The sequence below is a fragment of the Syngnathus leptorhynchus genome, chromosome 9, assembly GCF_054491065.1.
Source record: "Syngnathus leptorhynchus isolate UIUO chromosome 9, UIUO_Slep, whole genome shotgun sequence".
Classification (NCBI taxonomy): domain Eukaryota; kingdom Metazoa; phylum Chordata; class Actinopteri; order Syngnathiformes; family Syngnathidae; genus Syngnathus; species Syngnathus leptorhynchus.
Genome location: NC_141203.1, coordinates 5,511,222 through 5,537,354, shown reverse-complemented (window position 1 = coordinate 5,537,354; position 26,133 = coordinate 5,511,222). Strand labels below are relative to the sequence as shown.

General features: G+C 42.5%; 2 protein-coding genes across 4 annotated transcripts; one reads left to right on the top strand and one right to left on the bottom strand.

The window, feature by feature from the left end:
- kdm6a (lysine (K)-specific demethylase 6A) lies at positions 1–22,342 on the bottom strand. 2 transcript variants are annotated; one of them, XM_085919982.1, is made up of 30 exons: positions 21,787–22,332; positions 21,558–21,621; positions 19,969–20,077; positions 19,814–19,863; positions 19,548–19,606; positions 17,513–17,633; positions 13,403–13,457; positions 12,969–13,003; positions 11,254–11,347; positions 9,438–9,564; positions 9,191–9,289; positions 8,800–9,019; positions 8,423–8,563; positions 7,673–7,765; positions 7,491–7,568; positions 7,043–7,150; positions 6,587–6,970; positions 5,600–6,432; positions 5,186–5,315; positions 4,970–5,075; positions 3,921–4,126; positions 3,742–3,794; positions 3,596–3,664; positions 3,066–3,214; positions 2,877–2,991; positions 2,604–2,791; positions 2,381–2,522; positions 1,608–1,734; positions 1,357–1,527; positions 1–928 (listed from the first exon to the last, which is right to left on the bottom strand). In XM_085919982.1, exons 1-30 carry the CDS (start codon positions 21,969–21,971, stop codon positions 902–904), a joined length of 4,338 nt encoding a protein of 1,445 aa, XP_085776108.1. In that variant the 5' UTR covers positions 21,972–22,332; the 3' UTR covers positions 1–901. The 2 variants fall into 2 exon arrangements, 1 of the variants encoding a protein (XP_085776108.1); XR_015067245.1 differs by lacking the exons at positions 1–928; positions 1,357–1,527 and having other exon boundaries at positions 2,266–2,522; positions 21,787–22,342.
- Positions 21,547–26,061, top strand: fundc1 (FUN14 domain containing 1). Of its 2 annotated transcripts, none has more exons than XM_085919984.1 (6): positions 21,547–21,565; positions 23,011–23,072; positions 23,512–23,665; positions 24,428–24,503; positions 24,638–24,766; positions 25,378–26,061. In XM_085919984.1, the coding sequence occupies exons 2-6, from the start codon at positions 23,054–23,056 to the stop codon at positions 25,453–25,455; spliced, it is 456 nt and encodes a 151-aa protein (XP_085776110.1). In that variant the 5' UTR covers positions 21,547–21,565; positions 23,011–23,053; the 3' UTR covers positions 25,456–26,061. The 2 variants fall into 2 exon arrangements, with proteins under 2 accessions (XP_085776110.1, XP_085776109.1); XM_085919983.1 differs by lacking the exon at positions 21,547–21,565 and adding an exon at positions 22,591–22,887.
- The last annotated feature ends 72 nt before the right edge of the window (positions 26,062–26,133 follow it).

The following is a 26,133-nucleotide window of genomic DNA, read 5'->3' as shown; positions in this document are numbered from 1 at the left end:
TAGGAAATAAATAGACAACTATTCACACTCACATTCAAACCAATATAGAAAATTGCAAGCACATCTGTCAAACTCATTCAAACCCAGAACATCCACTATTTAATAGACAATTCATTTATTGACGCATAAAACATCCTTCAAACAACAAAGCCAATTGAAGATCAGGTCTCTGCACGATGCTTAGTAAGCATTTTTATTTCTATACAAAACATAGGAGGTCTGCTCAAAAATCACAAAGCTCCTTTAAATGTAATGGCAGGTATTCTGGAGAGCAAATTGAAAAAGGGAAAAAATAAAACAGCATTCCATCAACAAATATTTCCAAGCAATAAATATGCATTTATAAATAGTGTACATTTACATAAAAAACAAAAAAACCCTATGTGCAACCCTTTTTCTCTGTGACGTGGCCTTGTGTCTACAAATGATTTATCAACATTGTTCCAGCAAAATTATATATAAAAAAAGGGAAATGTCGCCAAGACTTCATCACTCAACTGTTCACATTACAAACATGTTCATTTATTTATACTAACATATAAAAAAAAAACAGCTAGGTGATGGCCACCGGAACACAAAAAAAACACAAAAAAAAGAATTGAGAACAAAAGAGTCAGTAGTCGGGTGATTTGAAACCATATAATATGTACAACTCTTAGATTTCATGTTGGGAGTCCAGCAGTGGAACAGTCTTTAGGAGGAGCTGCCTTCCCCCCTCCAGTCCACTGGGGGGGAGGCGAGTTGCATAGACGCGCAGCTTACGCACAGCTAGCTGCCTTGGGAAAACGCTACAGAGCGAGCTTTAAGAGGACTGACGGCTTACTTCCTAAATGAGATTGACGACGACAATGAAAAGATGCATGGAGAGTCCGTTGTGGATAGAAAAAAACGTCCATCAGCGTCAAGACGAGGAAGGCAATGGACTCGCCTGTGAGGAGAAAATGACAAATTATTATCAGTTAAATGCTTGATGGCGTGTACAGAGGGAAAAAAAAAGAACAAAACAAAATGGTGGCTTTGTAAATGATGTAGTTTAGGGGCTTTGAAACCTTTAAAGGGGAGAAGTACATGCGTTATGCGGCATTCAAGAACACATGGAAGCGTTAGCGTCAACTGATCGATAAAACGATTTCAGACTTGAAATATGATTCCAGCCCCAAATAAATAAATACATGGGTGTGTTGCGGTCAAGTTCCTTGCCGCATTACTTCATAAAAAACGCCAATTAGATGACAAGTGATGTCCTGACCCTCCTGGGCTTGCGTTCTAGACGAGGTTGGAGGTCCTGAGGAATGGTCCACTGTAACTGCACGACCCCCAAAAAGTGTCATGTATTGCTCTGTCAGACGCACTTACCAGAGTGAAGTTGTCATAGACCTGCATGAGCTCTTCAACCTTGTACTGCTCCAGCACCACAAAGTTGTCCAGGTTGGGGCTCCCCCTGCGGGCACAGTCCTGACAGTGCACCACATAGGTCTTCCTGCTGTTGCTCTCACTGGTCACAAAGAGCAGGTCGTACACCTCCACCTGGACGAGGATACGCCGGAATGAGCGAAGCAGACCTCACAGGTGGAGGATGAGATACAAACATGGCCCATGTCGTTTACCTCACAAATACTGCAGTAGTGCGCAGGCTCATTCTGGGTGCGGCCGTGCCACACTAACTCCTTCCCACCAGCCAACAAAAGCTCTCGCTGCATCTGACACTGCTTCAGAGTCCGCAGCAAGCAATACCTACAATGGACACATTGGCTCAGATTACAAAAATCTAAATTATTGTGTAAAGTGTGTGCATCCATGCACGTGCATCATCGGAGGAAAGATTGTGAAGCTATCAAAATGTCCTACATGTCTGCAAAATTGGTCAGACATAGTCTAATCATCGAAATCAGGCATGGGGTCCAAAAACTACCACCTTCAGATTTGGTCCAGCCCCCTGAACAATACCAGTGAATTATGAGAATATTACAAACATAGAACGTGTCGGTCTGTTCCAACCATCTGTAGGTTTTTTTTTTTTCTGTGAAGAACCCACAGAAGGTTATTATATATGTCCCTATTTTCCTTTTTTCCAGTAAAGAGCTATTTATTTATTCCATAAATACGTCTGGCACGGATACATCGATGGCAAACAAAGGTTTGATGATTCAAAGTGTTCCACCTGTCTGCAGGTAAACCTCCCTTGCATGACTGTGCTGATACGAGACAGCACAATAGCTCAAACAACAAAATTGAAGCACCTGAGAATTTAAGCACTATTCAAACCTTGTAACGACTGAAAGATTTCCAAGCACCATAGGAGACCGCAGGCAGTCATGTAAATATCACCTTGGGCTATAAGGCAAAGGAAAGGTTTTTGAAAAGAGAGGCAAGATCTCACTTGATCATCTCAAAGAGCTTGTGGTCGGACACTTTGATGTTGCGGGCCAGGTTCCAGGAGAGGTGGATCATGGGAACAATGGACTTGACACTCTGCAGTTTATTCCACTCGTAGCGCTCTACGGCCAGCTTGTACTGATGGGCTGGAAATGTCAACAGATCAAACACCTCATGATCATATCATAATTGGCAATGAGCAAGCAGTCTTCTGAGCATGTTCCCACCTGTGAGGGGTCCCACGTTCCACGCAATGTTGTTGCACCAGCCAATAGCCTGAACCCAGTGGATGGTGCCCGTGTTGAGCCACACCAGGTCCCCGGGGCGTTGAATAAAGCGGTACACGGGCACGTTGGTGGCATATAGGTCTTCCAGGTTTGGCCACCAGGAGCCCATCAGAAAGTTGATGTTGTTCCTGTCAGAGAAGCCCCCCAAAAGTCAGCATCAAGACTGTAAATCAAACATCATGCATGCAGTAAGTTACATAGCCTCCAACGCACTTTTCACAGAAGCTATTGATGACGCCCCAGTAGGGTTCCGGCACAGCAAACCACTCGCAGTCACCAGGGCCGATGTTGATGTTTACCGAACAGAAGTTATTGTTCTCTTGGTGACCTAAACAATTACACAAGTGGTTATTACTCGTGAACGTGACCAGAGATTACAAGTGAGGATAGGGCTGTGTTTACCTGGTGTCCTGCTCCCAGGAACCTTCATGTAGAGCTGCACCGTGTTCATGCCCAGGATGGTGTGTCCCACATGGCTGAGCAGATTGCCCGCTGATACCACCCGTGAGAAGGCTGGCAGCTTTGTCAGCTCCTGGAGTTGCTGCTTCCATCTGGAAGGGAGGGGAACATTACAGAGAGCATGAAACATCTTGAAATAACCACCATGTATCACATTGGACATCTTTGGGATCTTCGCACTGATGAACACTCCCAACACGCAAGTGAAAGAAAGCCCACTATTAATGTTGAATAGATGTCAACAGATTTTGTTGTTGTTGTGTATATGGACAACTTAGGTCTTCAATAATGGACTGGAGTTACTTATACCCACAATCTGAATGTGATCCTCAAGTCAAATTCATTTATAGAACGGCAAATAAAATTGTTAGCTGTTCTTACATAGATTTAAAATAGATTCTATGTATTCCAGAGGCAATAAATGACATTTAACATCTTCATTTTCTTGGTGTAATGTATGCAATGGTACACACTTTTTTTCATCCGAGAGGTCTATGTTGGTGCCAAACTTGATGTGCTTGAAAGGACATTTCCTCCGCCGACTGAAACAAGAGCATCAAAATTAGGAAGAGGAACGTAAAAATTGTTAATTCCATTCATGCAGACAAGGAAAAGTCACCTGTCAGATGAGGCTGCCTCTACTTCCATCTCCTTTTTCTTCTCATTCTCCTCCTATTTCAGAAATACTGTGAATATCAGCTTAAATTTTATGATAAGTATGTGTATCTCAACAAATGGCCATTCCACATTCAGGAAGTGAAAATGGAAGACAATTTGGATATCCCAGTTACTACTGACCCGTAGCGACTCCTGGAAAGACGAGGCCTGGTACTGGGCGTACTTGATGATTGTGGTGTGTGAGCGGCTGCTCTCACAGCGCCACATCTTGCGGCTGCCGCTGGGGTCCCAGTTCTCGTCGGTAGGCTGAGCCAGTTGGGTACGCACTTCCACCAGATGGTCGGGATTGGCCTCCACTAGCGTCTTGGTGGAGAAAAGGCCCAAGTCTGCGCAGAGCAGGAACATGGCGATGCAATCAAGCATGGATATCTATCTGCATTTTTGAGTCTTTAAACATGGAGTTTGGCATACGACTGATGCTGCTTTTGTACATTGTACTATTTTTTTGTGCGCGTGTCATACACTGATTTGAGCATATTAATGAAGAGGTGGGATGTGTCAATCATACTGACAGTCTGATAAATTAAAAGAGGGGTGCATAACCTAGTTTGTCAAGCCAACAAAGACAACAACTAGCCTTAGAAACAAACCAGAGCTGCCAAAATAGAGATATTCCCTTTCTGAACAATTTAATTTCAAATTCTGTACTAAAATCAAGGCATTGCATTTGCACAAATTAATATGAATGCTTCAAAGATTAAATCAATCACAAAAGTAATTAAGATATTTACACAGCACGATATACACAGACTCAAATGCACTGTTAATTTTTAACAGGGTGAGTAAAATGTAAGCTGTTTCCTGATCACTGAGCTGAGACAATTATTTTTGGAGCAAAAGGTTTCCATCACAACTTCAGTATTCATCATCATTGGATTACGTAAAGTATTTTTTCAGAGTTGAGACAGTACATTACTTGTGTGTATTATATAGTACCAAGTTTGGGTCCTGTGGAGGAGTTTATAAGAATTTGATTTAAAAAAAAATACATCAAGGGCAGCATGATTACATTTTTCTCTCGATTATCTGTCGTGCAGTAATATTTGATTCCTGCAGGTGGCACAGTTGTGTCAAATAACCAACAGACCATTTGAGGCAGCAGTGTCCATGGAATACGATAAATGTTTTAATTTCAATCAATCAAAGAGGGACATTAAGTGGTTTCTTACCTAGTTTAAGGGCTCCTGCCAAGCCCCTGATGACTGTCACAGGGTTAGAAGCGTTGGTGCAGAACTGATGGAGAGGAGGGTAGAAAGCGTCCCTCTTGTTTTCCAACTGTCAGGAAAGAAGCACAAGGATTAGCCACCGCTTAAGACGGCTTCCAGGGAGGTTCATGAGGAACCGTTTTGCATCATGCATGCTGTATGTGAGGGACCTCGACTCACATAAATACTGGGCGTCGGTGGGTTGAGCTTGTCCTTTGGCAGGGTAGGGGAGGGGGTGCTTGGGGGGCGTGGCGGCGGGCACTTGTCCAGGATGATGCTGCTTGTCGACAGACCGTTCTTGCCCAGGTTTCTGAGGCATGGTAAGTCAAATGATTAGCTCAAATAAGAAGTTGGCATGTGAAAGCAACTACAAACAGCCCGAATGTAAGAGATATTATTTGGTCATCTTGGTAAAGCCACTGCTATAGACATCTAAGCTCCATTTTAACCTGAGCTGGCAATGAATGAGTTGATTATGCATTTACTGAAGTCATTTTGGCAGTCAAGAAATGATAAGCAGAAAAGTAGGCTGACCACTTATTAACGCTCACGTCTAATTTTGTAACCAGAGTGGGAAAATAGGAACCATCGTACCTGCACGCTTTGAGCACCTCACTGGAGCTCGGGTAGATGGACACAGAAGACCAGGGAGCCAGGGCAACAGGGGCCAAGTGTCTGTGCGGAACCCTTTCTGGAGTCTCCACCTTTTGTGGGCTGTGAGAGTCCTCCTTCCCATTCACTGTGGGCCCCTGACTGTCGGTCTGGTTGTTAAGGCAGGAGAGGCTATCGGGGGATTGCACAGCGGTCGTAGTGGTGGTGGACATTGGCGAGGATGCTAAGGAGTTCTCCGACGCAGCATTGGCAGCATCCGCGTGGACATTGTTGATTTTCGCTGAGAAAGGCCCTCCGTGGTTATTACAGTTATTATTATCATCATTCGTGGTGGTGGTGGCGGCGGTGGTGGCTTTTCCCTTTTGCAAGCCTGAGAGTGAAGGATTGTCTATAATGGGCGCACTGGGGGCTGGAGAGCCAGGTCTGTCTGTTACCCGCAGCTGGATGTGATTAGTCAATCCCTGCGTAGGAGTGGCGCCGGGACTCGGGGTGATCCCTGCAGCAGTGGTGGTTTCTGGACCTAACGTCAGAGAGGTGACTGCTCCCGTGTTACCCCCAGAAGGCGCATTGTCTTTGGTGTGGAGCCCTGAGGTAGTGGTGGAGTGGGAAGGCGAGGACAAGTGGTTGGGGGTGGACCTGGGAGAGGTGGGGGATAAGGAGGAGGCAGAGGATGAGGCAGTGCAGGGCCCAGAAGAATGTCCCACCTGATTGAGAATAGCCGAGGAAGAGAATGAGGTCTGAGGGGAGGAGGAGGAAGAGAAAGGGGGTTCTCCATTGGGACCTGCCGAATGTGAACCTGGACCTTTGTGAAGCCCCTAGACAAAGAAGAAAAACAATGAATCAAGAGAAAATTCTCTCTCTTTTGAGTTCTAAAAATATGAAGTGGGTTGCACAACTTTTTATGAAGTTTATCTTTTTGAATTTCTGAATTGTCGCTGCATTGAGAACATATTGGTGGTTTGTCAGTACCTGAGTGTTAGCGCTGCGATTTGGGCTCCTCCATGTCTCGTCTGAATGAGCGGGACTAGCGCTGCTGGTGCTGGGGTGACTGACGGCTGTGCAGTTGTGAGGTAGAGAGTTCTGCTGCGCGTAAGGCACGTTTCCGTTGCTTGTGCTGCCACCTCCCGACACCATCGCGTGGTCCCCGCCAGGAGACTGGGTGTCGAGTGGCCCAGATGATGGACTTGAGCATGACCCGTTGGCCGTAGGCTGGACGACACACGGTGGTCTGATGGCTGCCTGATTCAGGGGGGAGGAGCAGGGGGGGCCTTCGCGGCAGTTGGGGGACTTGGCCTGAGGACCGTTGGAAAGGCTGGGCTGCAGTTGGGCACCCGCCATTGACTGCTGCCTCACCTGACATGGCAAGAAAGACTGAGAAATTCGGTCTACTTTTTTGTAGACTATTGTAAAGGTCAAAATGTGTACCTGCTGTTGATGCTGCTGCATGAGTGAAAACTGGTTCTCCAGCTGATCCAGCATCTGCACCTGGAGGGGCTTGAGGATGGCTCTGTTGGTTCGCAAGTGTTCCAGAAGCTGCAAAGAAAACCGGAAGATGAAATCAAATATAATTTGTTGTAAACGTGCAATGTGCTTGGTCTGACACTAGGGGGCCCTTCATCAACATTTAAGGAGAGAATAGAGGTCCGGGTCAGGAAATTGTCTTGCAGTCAAACAAAATGTATAGTCTGCATTATCTTCCAGTCTTAAACAGTTTGCCGTCACAAATGATTCAACAAAACAACATTTACAGCATAGCAATCAATCCATCCATGCATTTTCACAGTACAACGAAGGTAACGACTGGAAAAGCCTAATGCCACCAGGCTACTGAACACCATTGCGAGTCATTGTACAATGACTTCACATTTCCCACCTGAAGCTTCTGCGGCGTAAGGTACCAGCTATGAACCGGCTGTTGATTGGCGCTGTTTGGACACAAGTCCGCAACACTCTGCACACAACCAAGAAAGAAGAAAAAAAGGGTGGGAGATCAGTATTTTCACTCAAATTGCAATGTGTGTGGGCTGGGCACAAATATACAGCTCTTGGCATTACTTTGGCTGGGCTGGCAGTGCGTTTCTTTTTGGCAGGACTGGCCTGTAGGTCGCTGTGATTGCTGGTGCTTTGGGCTAGCTCCCCCTTACAAGCCTACAAAATCCAGCAGAGAAACAGCTTGTGATGACAACCATCTGCGTTTTGGCAGGCAAAAACAAACAAAACAAAAACCAAACGATGCAAAAAGACCACTGAAGTCATTTTCGAAAGAGAATGGGAGAGAAAATAGACATGGGTCCTCTGCATACACCCACTACATTTACATGCTTCCAAATAAAGAATGTATGACAACACTCTGATTAAAATACCGCTTGGTTTCACGCCTTAAATCTTAATCAGAGTCTTCATGGTGTGATTGTGGAATAATGCAACAATCATATTGCATCAATGTGCAAGCATGCAGGCTGGGTTGCAAGGTATATTACTTCAAATTATGCAAAGAAATGTTTCTTAATAATACGATGAGATTCCATGAGCAATATCATGCCTTGCATAGTATTTTCAATGCAAGATTGGTACATCTTTACATGAAGTGCAGTGGACCATAATATGACGCTTGTCACGCTCCGTATCATTTTGTACCTGAAAAACCCCATTAAAGATCAACACCTCACTGTCCCCTCTGCATCTGCACCTCTGCATTTATATATAGGTTTTTATGTCCATGCCAAGATTCAAAGTAGCCTATTAGAGCCACTCATTTTGATTCTCTCTGTGGCTGAAGTCTCTAGTAGGAGCTGGTTCTCTCACCTGCTGTGCCTGTGCAGCGTTCAAGGCCCCCTGCCTGGACGTGAGCTCAGCAGGGATGGGCAGGCTCCACGCCTCCTCAATACTAGGGAGCATTTTACTCTTATTCTGCAGACTACCTGGCTGTAGGTTACACAACTGAGCCTAGGAGAAATTGTGCCAAGACACGTTTTAGTACGGAACCAACAAGACAACACAAATTGGGGGAGAACGCATCACAAATGTTTCATGTCATGAAGGTGTTTGATCATTACCATAGCACCAAATTATGAAATAATTCATATCTCAGTGATCAGATATGAAAATGATTTCAACAGGCAATGAGTCAACAACATCTAACAGGATTGACAGCGTACATTTACTAAAGGAATACAGTCTACCTGCAGCAGCTTGATGCGTTGAGCAAGCGCGGCAGTGTTGACACAGGCCTTGCTTCGCGTGGCATTGACGTAGCACTTGATGGCGTCGTGCGGCTGTCCGCAGCTCTCATAAAGTGTGCCCAAGTCCATCCAGGCAGCAGCGTGGTTGTGGTCCAGTTGTACGGCGCAGATGTAGGCCTGCAGCGCGTCCATAGGCTGGTTTTGCTGCTGGTAGAGCACCCTGAAGCAAACACCAAAATGGTGACTCCTTTGCCATGCTTTTATTCATGTTTGATTCACCCCATCAATAATTGTGCAAGGTTTAAAAAGAGGGAAATGGAACTTCTTAATTTTCTGTCACCCGTGCGATAATTCTGCATCAAGGATTGAGCGTTTCTTTTTCTATCCTTACCCTATGGAGCACCAAGTGTCAGCGCTGGCCTCTGACTTATCGATGGATTGACGATAGGAGATGAATGCATCCTGCACTTTGCCAATACTAGAGTAGCACCTGAAAGATGAAATGCAGGAAGAAAGATGAGTGACAATCAATCAATCTTTTTATTTGCCAAGTTTGATAAATACGTTGAATAAGCTGAATAAAATGAAAGCGCACATAAAAGGTTGGGTCATTTTTAAGCTTTTTTTCTTATCCTCACCTGCCAAGATAGTACCAGGACTGGCCAGAGTTTGGGTCTGCTTCTAAAGATTTCTGCAGACACTGGATGGCATAGCTGTCCTTGGTGCCTTTATCCCCAAGCTGCTCCACCGTGTGATGCATCCAGCCTACGGGAGACAAAACAATACACCTCTAAACCTCTTTTTTAGCAAACATTGTTCAGGTTGAGCACCAGCAAATCCCAAGCAGGTTGCATCGGTTATTAAAAATGCAGCATATTCCTCACAGTGCTATAAAAAAAAAAAAAAAAACAGCATTGACAAGAAAAAGTGATCCTTTCATCTTTTAACTACACTACAGGTACCAGAGTGCTCTTCTTGTAAACAGACCATTGCCCCCTCATAATTGCTAGTTGACACACCTGTGGCACGCTACACTTATCGTCATGACAACCCAAGCTGGCTAGACTGGTTAATGTGTTTTACTACTGGGGGTGGAGAGTCTGTTGCCCGTCTATGGTACAACTGGGAGAAGATCTTAGTATGCTACGTATGGCCATCAATATGAAAGACTAGGGCCAGGCTTTAACGGCTACATAAAGCTTTTTCAGTTGCTATGACATTCCTTATTATTTCCTGTGGGTGTACTCGGCTTTAGTGCTGTCAAATTACTGTTACTGTTCCATGTAGGAAAATAAAAATTATACATCATAAAATGATGGAAACATCACTTAAGCAGCCTTTTGGAAAGGTTTGATTAAAATACATTGTTATTTTAATTGACAATATTTTGTGAAATACCCACATCAGAGACAAATGATTTATCTGAGCATCTTAACAGAACCTAGCAAAAAAGGACTGCTGTGACTGTTCTTTCAAATGTCAACAAGGCATCGCTGAATCACATAATTAAATGATAGCAGTGCCAGCGTCTGATGTGTCTAATAAAATCGTGAAATGCTTTCAACAACAAGACAGGACTGGAAGCGTGAAAGACACAAACGTTAACGGCAATGAGGAATTCCATAACACAAGCTTTGCTTCTCAGTGATACTTCTGCAGTTGGATTTAGTGCAATGTATTGGATGTATTATTTTAATAATCGATTAATCTGTTAATTATTTTGTCAATTGATTTATGAATCGGATTAAGAGAGGTCAATTGATTTTTGGGGAATTTACAATCAACTAAAGAGAGAAGCGGCAATTAGTTTACCTGATACTACCATGAGAATTATATAATTTTGGCGGTGGTTTTCCAGCTCAATGATGCAACTGTCCACATAGAATATTACTATTACGTATGTTTACACTTGATTTGTCTCCAGAGCTGTCGAATTTATTCTTCTTACTTTTTGTTGTGCAAGATAACACATGGAGAACACTATTGACGCAAAGGGGCAGTGAGATGCAGCCGGGACCGGCAGGTAAGGCAACGAGAGCGTGTGTGTGTGTGTGTGTGTGTGTGTGTGTGTGTGTGTGTGTGTCCTTGACATGCATGGAAAACTATTTGACATACTCAGTTTCAGTCACATATTCTGTCTTTTCAGTCAGTGATTAGGTTTGTTGTTTATAAAGAAAACATTTTTTTTAATAATATTCTCCCGTTAGGTCAATCAGACAATTTCAAAATATATGATTGTGTTTTTGAAAATATCTAAAACTGTACATTTAAAAGAAAAGTAAAATGTTGCAAGTCACATAAGTGCCGGAGATTTAAGCCATGTTAGAAATGTTTGTGTTTTGTTTTGGACCAATATTCATCAAAATAAAATACAGATAAAAAAAAACTACCAAAGTGTCACTTTGAGTGCCATCCACATGAATGAAGTAGTTCCGAAGATCCAGTGACACTCACCAAGCTGTTGCAGTGTGGTCGCCTTCACCTGAGCAGGAAGATTGTCCGTCTGCAATAGACTTTCATAAGCTTCTTTCGCTGCTCGATATTTCTTCTGCAGGAAAACAGACAAGAGACAAGACGTCGATCCAGTCAAGACAGGATGGTGTGTTTTATGACATGAGGCGCGCAGACAAAAGAGCTCCTCACACTTGTAATGACTGTCTGGACAAACACAAACTTGGGAGGGGGAGGGTCATAGAGTAAGAGGAAAGGCCAGACTCAACACGTCTGGACCATTAAAGTGTGTGATTCTGTCGGGTGGCCACTAAATCACCACTGCAGTTATGTGTCTATATGAAATGTGAGAAGCTGTTTGTTTTGACTCTGTGACCTGATTAACCTGCTGGCGTCTGAAATAAAATCAAAAAAATACCACGGAGACGGTGCATCGGCTTATTAACCCAAGTAGGCTAAAGACAAAGATGATCCATCTGACATTCACCCCTCTGAAGTGAGCAAAGGTCATCTTATATGAGCACAGGTGTCAAAACTCAAGGCCTACTGGCCACATCCAGCAAACCACATCAGAAGAAATGAGTTTTGGCTGAGGTCTTTTTGCACCCTTTCTTTCTTGAACAAAGTGCGTGTCGCTCGAACTCTAAGATTCCATCGTGCTGAAAATAAATACAAATTTAAGGAATACTAAACTATGAAAATCATGCAATGTGTTTGAATTGTGGTTCAAAAACTCATGAAACAGGCCAGGGCAAAACTGACAGTACCCCTAGATTGATTGAAACTAATTTGATATTAAATAATTGGCGGCCCTATTCACTCACGTGGTGGCCATGGGGCCACCGCTAACACAGGCACACACAGTAATATAAACTACGTAGAGGGCACTAATTGTTGTGGTCTGTGTCATGAGCTATACAAGTATAAACCTGTCAACCTATCAATAATCACTTTCAGAACAATTTGTAACCTTTTGTCAAGAACATTACATGTCATGAGCTATACAAGTATAAACCTGTCAACCTATCAATAATCACTTTCAGAACAATTTGTAACCTTTTGTCAAGAACATTATTGCTGGACCCTATTACAGCAATTTATTTTGTAACTTTCACTCCCAAAGACAGAAGGACAAGGAATTCACAAATAGCTAATCGGGATTTAAAAGGTGATTGAGCGATCTCGTGCACAGTATAATAGCTAATATGATGCTAATCTACAGCCAATTACCCATTCCACATTATCTCAATGCCAAGAAGAGCAAAGGCAGAAAGCCAAGAACACATCTTAATTTCAATTGCAATTTTCTGAACCAGAATACAACTAATTATAGTCAATTAACTATTTAATTAACTAGTGATATACTGTACAATAAAGACTTAAAAAATGTTGGTAGAGTCAACCCTCACCATCACTAGAACGCCAGCAGAAGCTGTGAAAAAAGATACCAGCTGACTCTGGGAGCAGTGAGGACTGCTTTTGGGGGAGGAGGGAGCCTGAGTCTTATAAAATATGCATTCACATGTTGTGTGGGACAGTCCGAGTATGTAGTTGTGTTGCAAATGCAAAACCAAACATTTTTTGACATTTCTGACGCAGCCTTAATTAGAGAACATAGGCTAATTTAAAAAAACATTCATTTCCCAGTGACCTGACACTAATAGCATGCAGAGATAATTTACGTATATTTAAAAAAATGAAGAGTTTGTGCCATTTACCTGGATCTCATACAAATGAGCAATGTGGAACTGAACTGTGGGGGGGAGGGGGGGGGGAAGAAGCAGAAGAAATGAATTAATATTTTCTTGTTAAAAATCAATATTACATGTTCAGCCCATAGTCATCGCAGTGGGTACAAAATGCATCCAGCATGGAGGACAGATGGGAGGAGGGCAGCGGGACAGTGGTGTGTGTGTGTGTCTCTGTGTGTGTGTGTGTGCGTGCATGTGATGTGAAAAGGCAGTCAGCATGTGCAGTGTGCATTCTAGATCTCGCAGCTCTCTTCTGCTCGTCTCCAAGGCAACGCCATTTTTAGGGAGGAAACGGCAGCAGAGTACAGAATAAATTCCCTACTTCCTCGTGTTTTCTACATGCTATGTAGGTAGAGGGACAAGACATTTCAATAAATAGTGGTGAGCAGTCGGCGACTTACTTTCAGCCTTGGACAAAGTGCAGAGGTTTGAGTCGATCAAAGCCAGCTGAAAATGCTGCAGAAAGGGGGAGGGGGGAGAGAACATTTCAATTTCAGTTAACCTCTTGTAAGGATATAAACTGCAGTGTGACAATACCATGTTAAAACTGGACAAGTATCAAAATAAAGAATTGAATCCACACCACTTTTTGGCACCATGGAGCTAGATTACCAGCCATGGCAGAACGATATATTGGGTGTCTCACTGCAAATATTCGAATGCACTGACAGTATGTTTTGAAGAATACCACAACAGCACACGTGAACCACACCAACCTTTAATTGGCGGATCAACTGCAGCAGTATGATATCTTAACGGCTACTGAAATGTGTTGCTTGGTGACTGGACAATTGCATTCCTTCATTTCCATATAAACAGTTTAAGGGCACCAAAATAACTGACCTAAGCTGAACCAAGTTTTTGGCAGACTACTTTTGGGTTACCAACCACAGACGTTTTCTGATTGGTTGATACTGATCGACAACATTATCTGGACAAGTGGATAAATGACCCCAACATTTGGCACTGTCCTTTTAGGGTACCGACTACTTGACATTTTCATGTTACCAAAATTAAAACTCCAGTGATGCCATACTGAAATACTGCTAAACAAAATTCCCCCATTTTCAGCTTTGGATTTACCGTAAATTTCGGACTATAAGCCGTGACTTTTTTCTCAAATTTTGAACCCTGCGGCTTATAGTCCGGTGCGGCTTATCTATGGATTTTTTTCTGTGATTTTTGTGATGACTTGATCACTTTTATAGACTCGTAAAATGGCTGTGTACCGGACCGCTGTTGTGCGGCACCGCTTTGCTGGGCGGAGGGATATGTGACACGGTCACTGGGGAGAAAAGTGGTGTGTTGATTGCATGTCCATCCGCCAGGCAAATAGTGCCATATAATTCACACAAGGAAGAGACAGAACGAGATCAAGACGGACATTACTGAAAGGAAGCGTTTAGAAAGACATGTTAAAGTACGTTATTAAAACTTTAAAAAGGCTTTCTGTGTACTGTCTTTCTTTGTAAATAACGTGCGCACGTGGGGCCAATAGTCCGGTGCGTCTTATAGTCCGAAAATTACGGTAAATAAAAAATTCTGCTACAATGATGCAGTACATAACAACTCAGCCTCCTTCCGGGTGACATCAACAAATGCCATTCTGGTTGAACGGACCTAACGTCTCATGCCATGAACATCAACGAACATCCAATTCTATTAAAATGTACACCTGCTAGTCTCTTTACATACGGATCTCTTCTTCATTGTATCTTGCTGCACACCAGCAGCCAGGAGCAATCAACTGCACACTGGGTGTGTGATATCTTGTAATTTCAGTCATGTCTCACGCGGCCATGAGCACGCATGAATGCAATCAAAGTAGAGGTGGACGAGGAAGTCAAAACCTTCCCTTGTATGTTCTATGCACCCCCACTAGTCTAAACACGGTAGTTTCATGAAAATTGTGTTTGTGGAATATGAATTCAGCAGCAAAATGTTAGACTAGTGAGGGAGCATAAAACATATTGCTCTGATGATTGGGCCAGACTTCCTATTTAATGTAAAAATATATGAAAAAGATAATGCAACAAATCCAATTATATTTTTTTCTGACCAGGCACCTGGGAACACCTGTTTAAAACTAACAGAAAATCAGCCAGTTTGGTTCCAGTGGCTGTTCTCAAACGCCTCCTTGAGTGTCCACCCCGCCATAATCTATTAAAATCAAGTATACAGGAGAGAGGGGCGAATTTTGCCCATAAAGTGGGTAGGTGGAAAATGGTGCAGATGTACATAGCCATGAAAAATCCACCCGGCCACAGGGTACAAGAACCCCTTCATCACTGCTCACAGCTTTCATCGTTTTTGGAATTGCATGACGGCCTGTGTGAAACGCTCTCGGGGGCCATATATGACCCACATGCCGTAGGCTGCCCACCTACGTTCAAGCATGGTGCTGTATCTGGGTCAGCTGGAGACATGAGAATAGCTCACAGTGGGCTTGGTGTCGACATTCAAGGTTCACATTTACACTCGGAATGGAAGTCGTTGAAATACCAAGCGGTATCTTCACAGTAAGGCCCTACGATGTTTCAAGAGGCAGTGACAGCCACATAGACAATCGACTGTCGGAATGAATGAGGGCCGGCGGCGCCAAGCACATGCGCACACAGATGCATGCACACGCCAGCTTGAAATAAATGGTCTCCTAAGAGACTCGGAATATCATTTGTCACAAATCAGACATGCACAAAAGTGTTACCTATGTTACGGCGGCTCGTCAGCCTCTACCTGGAAGCCCTCACGCATCGTCCTGCGGCTCCCTCCCGTCCTCACCTTCCCCCTTCTTCACACTTAGGCTGATAATGCGGCACTGACTGTTAGCTTGACATTCCACCTCCCTCCTCATATCTGTTGCCTTCCTCTCTCTCACTCTCTCGTTTGCTCACTGCTGCCTTACTTCTCTCTGCCCCCTCCGGCTCCTCCTCTTCTCGTCTACTCTGGTGTCAGTGATTACTATTCAGATGGCTGCAGTGGTCCGTGCAGCAAGAGAAAGAGATGGCACAATATTACCTCAAAGGAGCTACACCAGCTCCAAGTGTTTCCTCTTTTTTTTTTGGTTTAAAAAAAATTACTCTTTAAACAGCATTGGTTTTCAAAGAATAAATGAAGGAACTCATGCATCCCATTCTTTACATTAACTGTCACAACTACAAATGTAAACCCAACACATACTGCACAAAAGACAAAGCTGTGAGATCAAAATCTGAATTACATTATCCTTCCAAAAAAATTATAATCTTGCACAATTTGGAGGTAGCTGCTCCAGTCGAAATGTTCCTTTTATGGTTCATTATTGGCAGAATCCATCATAGAACTGCGACCCAAGGCAAAACCCGTGAAAGCTTTTATCTCTTTTGGTTTGGTTAACTCCTGCTTGCTGGGACCTCTGGCATGTTTTTGAACAGCGAGCTGCCTTCGTTAGATAGCTAGCTCCAGTGGAAATTAGATCTGGTGATGTTCCCCGAGTTCACTATTGAAAGCGTTAACGTCCCCCCCAACTTTGGAGGTTCTGGGGAAGTGGACCAGTCGCACAGTCTGTGTATGTGCGTGCGCGTGATGTGAAGCTGTGTGATGGCAATGAGCCATCATTCAAGCGGAAGGGCTGCATCCAAAGCTGAGCGACGATACGTAGCACGTGCCAACATGCTTCGTTCGATAAAGTGCTGCCAAGGCGTTTGCACAGAAACATTGTTATGCACCATTTCACCATCTTAATATATTGATTAGGTTTAGACAGCAAAAAGGCAACAGTTCTGTGCCTGTGTGTGTTCCCTCTAATTTTCATTTACAGAAACAGGTCATATGCATCTATCAGACCTAGATGTCATCATGCGCTCAGCGGGCTGTTTGGGTGAGAGATTGACTGTTTGATTTGGCCGTGAATCTCAACTAACAGCATCGACTTTATTTTTGACATTAATTTAATGTCGTGTGAAACATGAAGCATAAACGTCCATTTGCGGTGATAGTAATAGCCACGTAGACGGTTCATTTAATGACGTGACGTCCTTTTTATTGACGTCTCCATGAAACGAGACTGAAAATTCTTGCCTCATTTCTCCCAAAATACTCTATTTCTACCTCCTTCCAAATTGCTCCTGTGGATATGAGATAAGAAAAAGATCTGTCCGTGTCGGTTACAAGCTGGACCACATTTACAGTAGTTCCGTAAACACTACATTGCGAATGACTGTTACTTTTCTTCTGCATATGCAATTACTTTAAGAACATATTAAGTTCACACACTAGATGGACTTAGCGTGTTTTAAACACGTAAACGCTTACCCACAAACAGAAAAGGGCTGCCGGGATTAGTCCGATGGTCTTTGTTTATTTGACAGGTGTAACGATATTGGACAAAGGCCATCATTTCATCATATAACCAGATATGTAGATTGTTTAAAGACAACAAAAACATTCAAGTGCAAATATTCTCAATTATTGCAAGTTATTTGAAGCAAGGATCGCAGAAAGTATGTATACATTTAAGAGCGCAGCCGTACCTTTAAGCTGGACTCGTGGTCTGTGTTGACTTTAAACATGAGTCCAAGTCGCAGGTGAATCTCTTTAGCTCGAGAGAAACCGGGATCAATGTAGAGCACCTCCTGAAACGCCTTGATTGCCCTGCAAAAGATGATGCATGTTGATTATGAACATTGAAAAATCTATCATGATCACATTTAGGGCTGTCACCATTAAATACATTTAGAATTTCACTTTGAATATTTCTTTTACTATCTATTCAATTGATTATTCAAATAAAATTGTATTTGCATTACAATGTATTTCAGAAAAAATCCCCAATTTAGTTTATTTGGTATTACTTCGTGATTAAAAAAACAACAGCTAAGCAATATCACACAGGAAGTATTGATGGTTGTTGTTTTCCAAAGTAAAAGTATATATTTGCAAATGTCTTATTTTGATGAAAGACAAGATAAATCTCATGCGGAAAAGATGACCCAAGACAGGTCCGCCGAAAAACAGCTTGAGATTTTGGCATGGCCGATCAACTTGATTGATTTCAAGGTCATTGAAAGCCTTTGGGCCATCATCAAGCAGAAATTTTGCGGCAGAAAGCCAACTATGCTGGCCCAACTCAAGCCAAATCACTTCTGAGTTTTTCAGTGGGGTGAATTTTAGAGCTGATGTAATTTTTATTAGCAGGCCTATTACATAAGTGCCAATGTTTAGCCCAATCAAGGGCCTCTTCAAAATGATCCAATGCAACTTGTCATACCAAGCGTCATTATGTAGAAAAAAAAGCTTCCAAATAAACCTCTTCCCTTTTGTGGCTGGAATAACAACGGCACGTTAGCTTGAAACCCCTTCTCAGTGAGCTCTCATACACACACATACATACACGAACACACACACACACTTCGAACTCATTGCTCCCATTCCCTCTACCGGACCCCTCCCACTCCTCCATCGCTATGCTTCGCTATCGCCCTCTCCTCCCACACTGGCAGAGCCTGAAGAGAATGCTGGGAAAGCTCAGTGGTGTCACCAAGTGTGAGACAAGACTGCAGCTAAAAGAAGAACCTGGGTTACGATCACATTGGAAGCTATTAAGCTATACAGCTTTCTGAGATTGGACAATCAGTGCAAATGGTATGAATTTCCTAATTCCAAAATGTGACAGTTTACCTCTAAAACTGTGACATAACCCACTCACATTCACACAAACCAAGCATGCAAATAGCAACGTTGCTGCTTTCACCGTCAGCAATTATTGCGTTAACATGCTGTTCATAAACATTCATTCCTCACCACATGATAAGTAAAGATGCCCTGATGGTTTTTTGCTGTTGTTTTTTTGCATGTGAGCATGAGTCCAAGTCACTTGGCTTTGAGTATCTGCCAATATAGAATCCCTAATCGTTACCCCTCTTCTATTCAACAAAGCCCAATATATCAAAACCCTCTGCAATATTTTAAATGTGCATTTATTCTTTACTTAGTCTTTTTAATTAAATCCATTAAATATGTATTCTAAATAAAAATAAACATTTTACCTAAAAATTATTTTCTTTGTTTTTTTGGGGTTTTTTTTGCCATGGGCATCTGAATTTTGTAATACTTATGTACTTATATGTTCCCTTGAATATGTAAAATCATTTTTTTCTTTTCCTGGTGAAAGGAGGGGGTATTATTTTATTTTGGCCTATTTGTACAGTGAAAAGCAGAAAGATAACATTTTCTTCCAATAGATGTCAAAAGGCAAAATCAGCATTTTTTTAACCAACTGTAGCCATTCATCCAAGAGAATAAGTGATGGTTCCATGCAAATACAGAACATCGGCCTTGTGCGCAATTGTACACACAGATTTCACATTTAAAAAGGACATTGCTAATCTGAAAAAAAATAAAATAAATCATTGCAGTAATTTTGTGCTAGTCTTTCAGGCCTTTCAGACAAAATTTTCAGGGCCATCAGGCCACCGTTAATGTCAGACCCTGCCAATGTGTTGCCCACTAGGATGCAAGGTTAGTTCACATTCTCATAGACAAAAAGAAATAAAAAATAGTACTCACCACTGAAATGCATTGTAATGGAAGTAGACCAAGCCGAGCCCGTATAAAAAGGCAGCATTCTGGGGGAAATGCAAGAAAAACGTTATTTCACATCTGCAGTGTCGTTGATGATTAAACTCCTCAGCCGATAGATACAGTGCTCTAGACTAACTTGCACTGGTTGCACTGCTACACCAAGCTCTGTAGTTGAACTAAAATGGCCATCAGGAGAGAGAAAAAATAACTCACACATTGTCGTCAACTACTTAGTTGTTCTGTAAACTCACCTTCCAGTAGTCCGGCTGTAAAGTGAAGTACCGCTGGTATGCAGATAATGCTGAGAATAAGGAGATGGAATTAAGTTCAGAACGGTCAATGGAAATACAAGCAGGTTGTCCAAAATACAGACAATATTTGAAAATATTATACAAACAACTTCAACCTTTTGGATAGTCCTCCAACAAGAGGTGGAAATGGCCGAGTTGACAGAAAATGTCAGAATCTACTTTCCCTTCTGCTTTCAGGATGAGGTTGTTATAGCAGCTAAGAGCCTGGATAGGAGAAAAAAGCAATATTTGTGTTAGTGAACCGAACAATGATTCATAACTCTGACAAAGTGTGATCAAGAAATTAAAAAATAACTCAGAAATAAACACATTTAAAAAGGAATGTTAGCGTACATTGAACACGAAACGTGAATTTATTTCTGTTCATAGCTCCTGTCTTTCCTCCCTAACGCAGTTCTAACCAGACTTTTATGAAAGGTCTACTGAATAACAAAGCTCTTATTTGGGGTCGTTTCTGATACAATTACAGACGATTTCCTTGTTAGAAACACACAAATAAAAAAAATTATTGTGGTGGAACAGATTAATGGCATTTGCATACATTTTAATGAGTAAAATAATTCGAGCAGAGCACAAACATAACAATCGAGAGGCAATATCAGCACGCCATATCACTCGTCACTCACCAACGAGAAGCCCACAAACCACATGTTGAAAGCCATACTCAAGGCAAAAGGAAGCTCTGCCTGCATGCATATTTTGGTTTTATGGCTACATTAAATTGCCCACATGTCGTTCAAACTCTATGCTGATATTTTGTGCAGCCATCTATCATTTTTGTTACAAAAGTATCATCATGATCTCATTTTCAAGCTAACGTGATTAGCCCGGCTAGCGAAGCGAGTTAGCCTGGAACGTTCGCCAAGTATTTTCATCCCATCGCCGCCATTTTGCGTGCAATCATACCACCGTTATTTTTTGAAATATGCAGAATATTGCATTAGTTATGTTTCTAAGTTTGTGTTAAGGAGGCAGAAATGCGCTACACTGTACACGGCGGACCGGTAGCGGCTACACGCTAGCATTAGTGGGCTGACGCACCTAGACGAGCGTTATTGTATGAACTCAGAACTGTCAACTTGTCGCGTAGCTATTATTTGATTTATTATTTGACTTTGTAATTTCCAGGCACACTTATTTACATTTGATGGCTTTTTCTTGCACGCTTTCTGGGCTTTGCAGTCAAGTAGCAAGCGTTGGTTGACTTCTAATCTACAACGAACAAGATTTGGGCTGTGGATCTTGCGTTTAACTAGCATGTGTTTGTCTCTTTTTATTGAAATATATGTTGCGAGATAAACACGTATTGCTTTGGATGCCACGTTCAATGAAACTTAAGTATTTCTGAAGGTTGATATTGTGCATCGTTTGCTAGCTTGGGACTGTGGCGCGATTAAACGTGGCGTTAACGAAGCACACGGCTTTTTAAGGAGATTGCGTTGTGTTAAAGTTGTGTAGGACCACTCATAATTACGAAAACGTGAATATGGTGTTCTAAATGGTGACTTATAGGTCAAATCGGGCAGATTCACGTCTATGGACGTCGCTGCTAACAACATTAGCCGCATTAGCAACGAGTGGCGTTGAGAGGTCGCTGCCACTTTATCTCGGGAGGGGATGTGCACTAGTAACGAGAGGAAATAATGGAAAGAGGCGACTGTGATGTTACACTGAGGTGGCATACCTTTAACAGTAAGGCCTTCGTTCTGGCGCCATCTTCTTGAAGCCTATGAAATCCAAACAGTGAACTGCAAGTAGAGGACACAACACAGGCGGTTCCGTGTTACTAGAGGGGGGCATTCGTGTTGTGTTGTTACAAACTGCGTAAAGCAACACGCTTTAGGAACGAAGCGGAATTTCCCCCAACAAAAAAAACAAAAAAAGACGTTAACACCACACTTGGTCTATCTAACCTGTCCATTCCGAGTAGGCGCTCTTTTTCTTGCGTCGTAAGCGTCGGAAAGTCCTCCTCGGTTTCACTCGCTTTTGCCGACGCCATTTTCTCCTCGTCATTAGCAGTGGCGCTCAGGCTCCGCGCAGCAGCCGAAGAGGAGGCGGTGGTGGCGGCAGGGACGAGCGACACTCCGCACGATTTCATGGTGGACAAGTTGAATAAACAACGGGGAGCCGAGCCCGGCTGGCGAGACGACACGAGCAACGGAGGAGTTGCACACCTTGTTCGCTGCAACTCGCGTGGGGCGTAGCGTATTTTTCTTTCCAAATCCTCAAGGAAACGAGCCCTTCAAGTTAGCTTCCACCCGCTTCATTTTAACAGCGTGATTCCCGGCGCCGATGTGTGCATGGTGTGGATGCAACGTTGGCTTTTTTACGACTGGGTGTAATTTGATAATATCATAAACTTCCCCAACCATCGGCTCAAAGTTGTTGTAATTGTGTCACACTGGCAAACGCACGCCGCCGCTGTCGACACGCCTTCCGCGCGCCTCGTCCAATCAGCTGCGGGCCTGTACCAACACGTGACTGTCCCCGCTTGACGTTTGGCGAGCACGCGTACGAACGCGCGCGTGTTGGCAAGAAAAGGTTCGGCCTTCGGGCCCCTCAAATTCTTGCGATTGGTTCCACCCACAGTATTGTCATTACGTAATCCTAAATTTTAGTGTCTAATTGGTCAGAATAGCTGCCGTTCAAAAGGGGCGAAAAAAGGGGAAGTTGGGTTCCGACGTAGCAACCATTTTGTAGTTTTTGCGATTGGCGGACAGATAAGCGGTGACGTAATTAACAGCGTTATTAGAATGGTCTGAAACGCCAATCGCCAAACGCCATTTTATGTGAAAGTCATATGATATGATCAATTAAATATTGCATGACACATGCAATAATTGTTGCATGAACTGAATCACTCAAATCTGTCGCAAAATAACCCCAAATCCTACATTAACCACAATTCACCTGGATGTGATGTGACGTCAAATTTGACTGCTTCACTCAAACTGGGACTTGTGGTCGTGGCTTTTTGGAATTTGAGCTGTTTTTTCTTTTGTGATATGGCAGTTGTAAGTAATGGTTAAACCAACAGCAGAAGTGCACTTCTATTTTTGGAAGCTTAGTGATATTGTGTTCAAAGTTAATATAGTTTGGACATAAGCAGCCCCCTTTCTCCCTTTGAATGTCAAAAGTACTCCAAGTGACAACGGACGTGAAGGCAACTGAGGATCCAAAATGGCGAAGTACAACAAGGGTAAGCAAGTCGTTAAGCTATTTTCTCGTCTTTTGACACATGTACATGCACATAAAATGCTTCGGGTGCAAAGTTTATAACTGTGTGAGTGGTGGTTATCTGATTATCTTGCATCCTGTAAAAAGCAACAGTCTTTGGAGTACGATTACCTAATGTTGGCTAACTTTTTAGCCGTATATCATGAGGATGCTATGCAATGGTTTTTACTCCAGGACTTTTCGTTTAACGTTAACAATGTTGTGAGGGGAAAAAACAACATATTAGGTTATTTTTTATTGTCTTAATGTTTGACAATTAAGTGGAAACGTCAGTGCGTGCTGTTAAGTCACGCCACAAAGATTCAAGGTAAAATAACAACCCTTGACTATTGTGTCGTGCGAGTGAACGCCAGTTTCTGTGGTGCTGACTCATGTTTTGTACACCTTCTTCATGTTTGTAGATCTGGAAGAGCAGCTCGCCGATAAGGTCGTCGATCTGACCGAGTACGCCAAACGTCAGCGATGGTGGAACCGTCTGTTTGGCAACACGTCCGGACCGGTAGCAGAGAAATACTCAGTGGCCACACAGATAGCTATAGGAGGAGTCAGTGGATGGTAATTAATACATTTGATTTATTTTATATGTATTATTGCTACACGTGCTTTAGTAGATCAACCCTGCATATTTGATAGGCTGTACATGTACAAATTTAAAGGGACTTTATCTACATCCATCCATTTTCTATACCGCCTCTCCTCATTTGGGTTGCGGGTGAGCAGGAGCCTGTCCCATCGGTCTGACTTTTGGGTGAGAGGCACACCCTAGTCTAATCGCTTGGACTTCAAGATGGTTATTGTTGACAAAAAAGATCAAGGCAAAGAGGTCAACCACATATTTTGCCTTAGACACATAAGCACTCTTATTCAACACTAACGGTACAGCCGAAGAATTATGAAACAATACGTTCTCTAATATACTATAGTGTTCTGTACTGTACTTTACATTGTTTAATGGTTTGGTCCCTGTAGTTAATATAACAACACTGACCCCCAAATGAGGTGAATTGTTTTGGGAGATACATAGTACTCCCCACAACCAGTTGCCAGTTCTAATTGTGTCCAAGTCATTCGTAATTGGCTAGCATTCAATTTCATGTCAGTCACAAAGTCCTTGGGTTGATCATAGGTAGATTTAGTGATGATCTTAAATCTTGACTAACGAGGAAATTGGTGATAAAACATCATAGGATAATTGCTCAGGATAAGGTTTTATCAGATAATCTGGCCTTCACTGACATTGATCAGACTCAAACTAGCCCCGATTGATATGCATGGAACCCCACTCAACCTTAAGAAATCCCCTGTGCTTCCTGTCAGGTGTGCAGGCTATCTTTTCCAGAAGGTTGGCAAGGTTGCTGCCACCGCTGTGGGCGGAGGACTTTTGTTGTTACAGGTATTCATGTTTTTTTTGTCCATATACCAAGCGCACCAATATGAAACAACTGAATAGACCACGTTATTCACACTACTTGAAGCATACTTTCTGAGAACCACCCATACGTGTTTTCTTCCTTGTCTGCCCTCTAGATAGCTAACAATAGTGGCTACATCCAAGTGGATTGGAAGAGAGTTGAAAAGGATGTCAATAAAGCAAAGAAGCAGATCAAGAAGAACACTGACACAGCAGGTCCCGAGCTGAATACGTTAGTTGAGAAGGTGAGGAGAAAAACATCGACTTTTTATCACATCTTAGTCATTAATGTGGTTCACTTGCTAAACTGATGGAGCAATCTTTCAACCAATCATATTCAAGCTCAGTTTGAGGTTTGTATTACATAACAGTGTTACAGCAGGACACGTCAACAGTAATTTTTCAACACACGTCAAATTACTGTCTACATTTCCTATTCAGGGAGAAAATGGTTGTCACTGTTAGGATCACATTGCTTAAAGGGGAACAAAGTCTCACTTCACCTCTCCACGTATACCACCAGGCTTTTAATGAGATGTAATTACACATTTTCATTTTGATATGTATTGTTTTTGGGGATCATTATTTATGGAAAATTTAATTTAAACAATTTGGCAAAAGTACAGTTATGCCTATGTATGTACTTGTATAAAAATGTACAAATAAAGGCCGCCTCTGTGCCTGATAATTTCCCTCCTCTGTTATATGAGGCGATTGCAAGGTTAATCTAGGCTAAGATAGATGTTATTTGAGATTGACAATCAAGCTTGGTCAATATAATTCATGATGGGTTAGTGTGGTGCCTAGGCTCGTATTCAATATAAAATACTCAAAACTCAAGACAACTGTCTCTTAGTCCACAGCGTTTGTGAAGAAGAACATTGTGGTCACAAGCGGCTTCGTCGGAGGCTTCCTGCTCGGTCTGGCGTCCTAGGCTAACCGGACGAATGACTCCGAAATGTTTCCATCCATTCGGGAAAGGGATAAGTTGTTGCTCGGTAGATGGTCAATGCCATGACGCCATGCTTCCAGTAATCCTGTAGCTGTCTTTTCTGTATAGAGTGCACGCCTTTTCCTCTCTATGTAAAGACACTGTACCTCCACTTCAAGAAGCATTATCGTTAGGGGTGAATACACTCCGATCTCATACCAGGCCAAATGTTTGCACTTCTATTACAGCAGGGTTGTCCAAACTTCATGTGAGCCATTAAAAAAAAAAAAAAAATCCCTGTGGCCTCACTTTGGACACTCCTGTAATACATATATTAAAGGGGGAAACCTATAATAATGTTGCCACATTTTATTTATTGTTACCACCAGCGAAAAGTATCACATTGTGACAGTGCTTTGTGGCAATCAAAAGTCATATTTCAAGAGAATTTTCATGCTGATTGGTTTGGAATTATTTTGGCCCTGCATTTTCTGTTTTGGTTTGGAAATATTTTTTAAATGCTATTTAAATGAGCAATAAGTTAATGCTAAATGTATCTCAGAGTGCTCATAAATGTATGTTTGAACAAATAAATACATTTGAACATTAGTTTATGGTCTGTTTGTGAGTTATTATAGTTCAGCTGAAACTTTGGATACAAGCGTAAGTATATTTTGACAT

What these genes read in the sequence shown, in the direction of transcription:
- fundc1 (XM_085919984.1), top strand. An exon ending in GAGGACTTTTGTTGTTACAG is followed by an intron (nt 24,504 to 24,637) that starts GTATTCATGTTT and finishes TCTGCCCTCTAG; the next exon opens with ATAGCTAACAATAGTGGCTA. An exon ending in TGAATACGTTAGTTGAGAAG is followed by an intron (nt 24,767 to 25,377) that starts GTGAGGAGAAAA and finishes ACTGTCTCTTAG; the next exon opens with TCCACAGCGTTTGTGAAGAA.
- kdm6a (XM_085919982.1), bottom strand. Translation starts at nt 21,971, where the DNA reads ATGAAATCGTGCGGAGTGTCGCTCGTCCCTGCCGCCACCACCGCCTCC. An exon ending in GACCACACTGCAACAGCTTG is followed by an intron (nt 9,565 to 11,253) that starts GTGAGTGTCACT and finishes TGTCTCCCGTAG; the next exon opens with GCTGGATGCATCACACGGTG. An exon ending in GCACTGCCAGCCCAGCCAAA is followed by an intron (nt 7,569 to 7,672) that starts GTAATGCCAAGA and finishes GGTTGTGTGCAG; the next exon opens with AGTGTTGCGGACTTGTGTCC.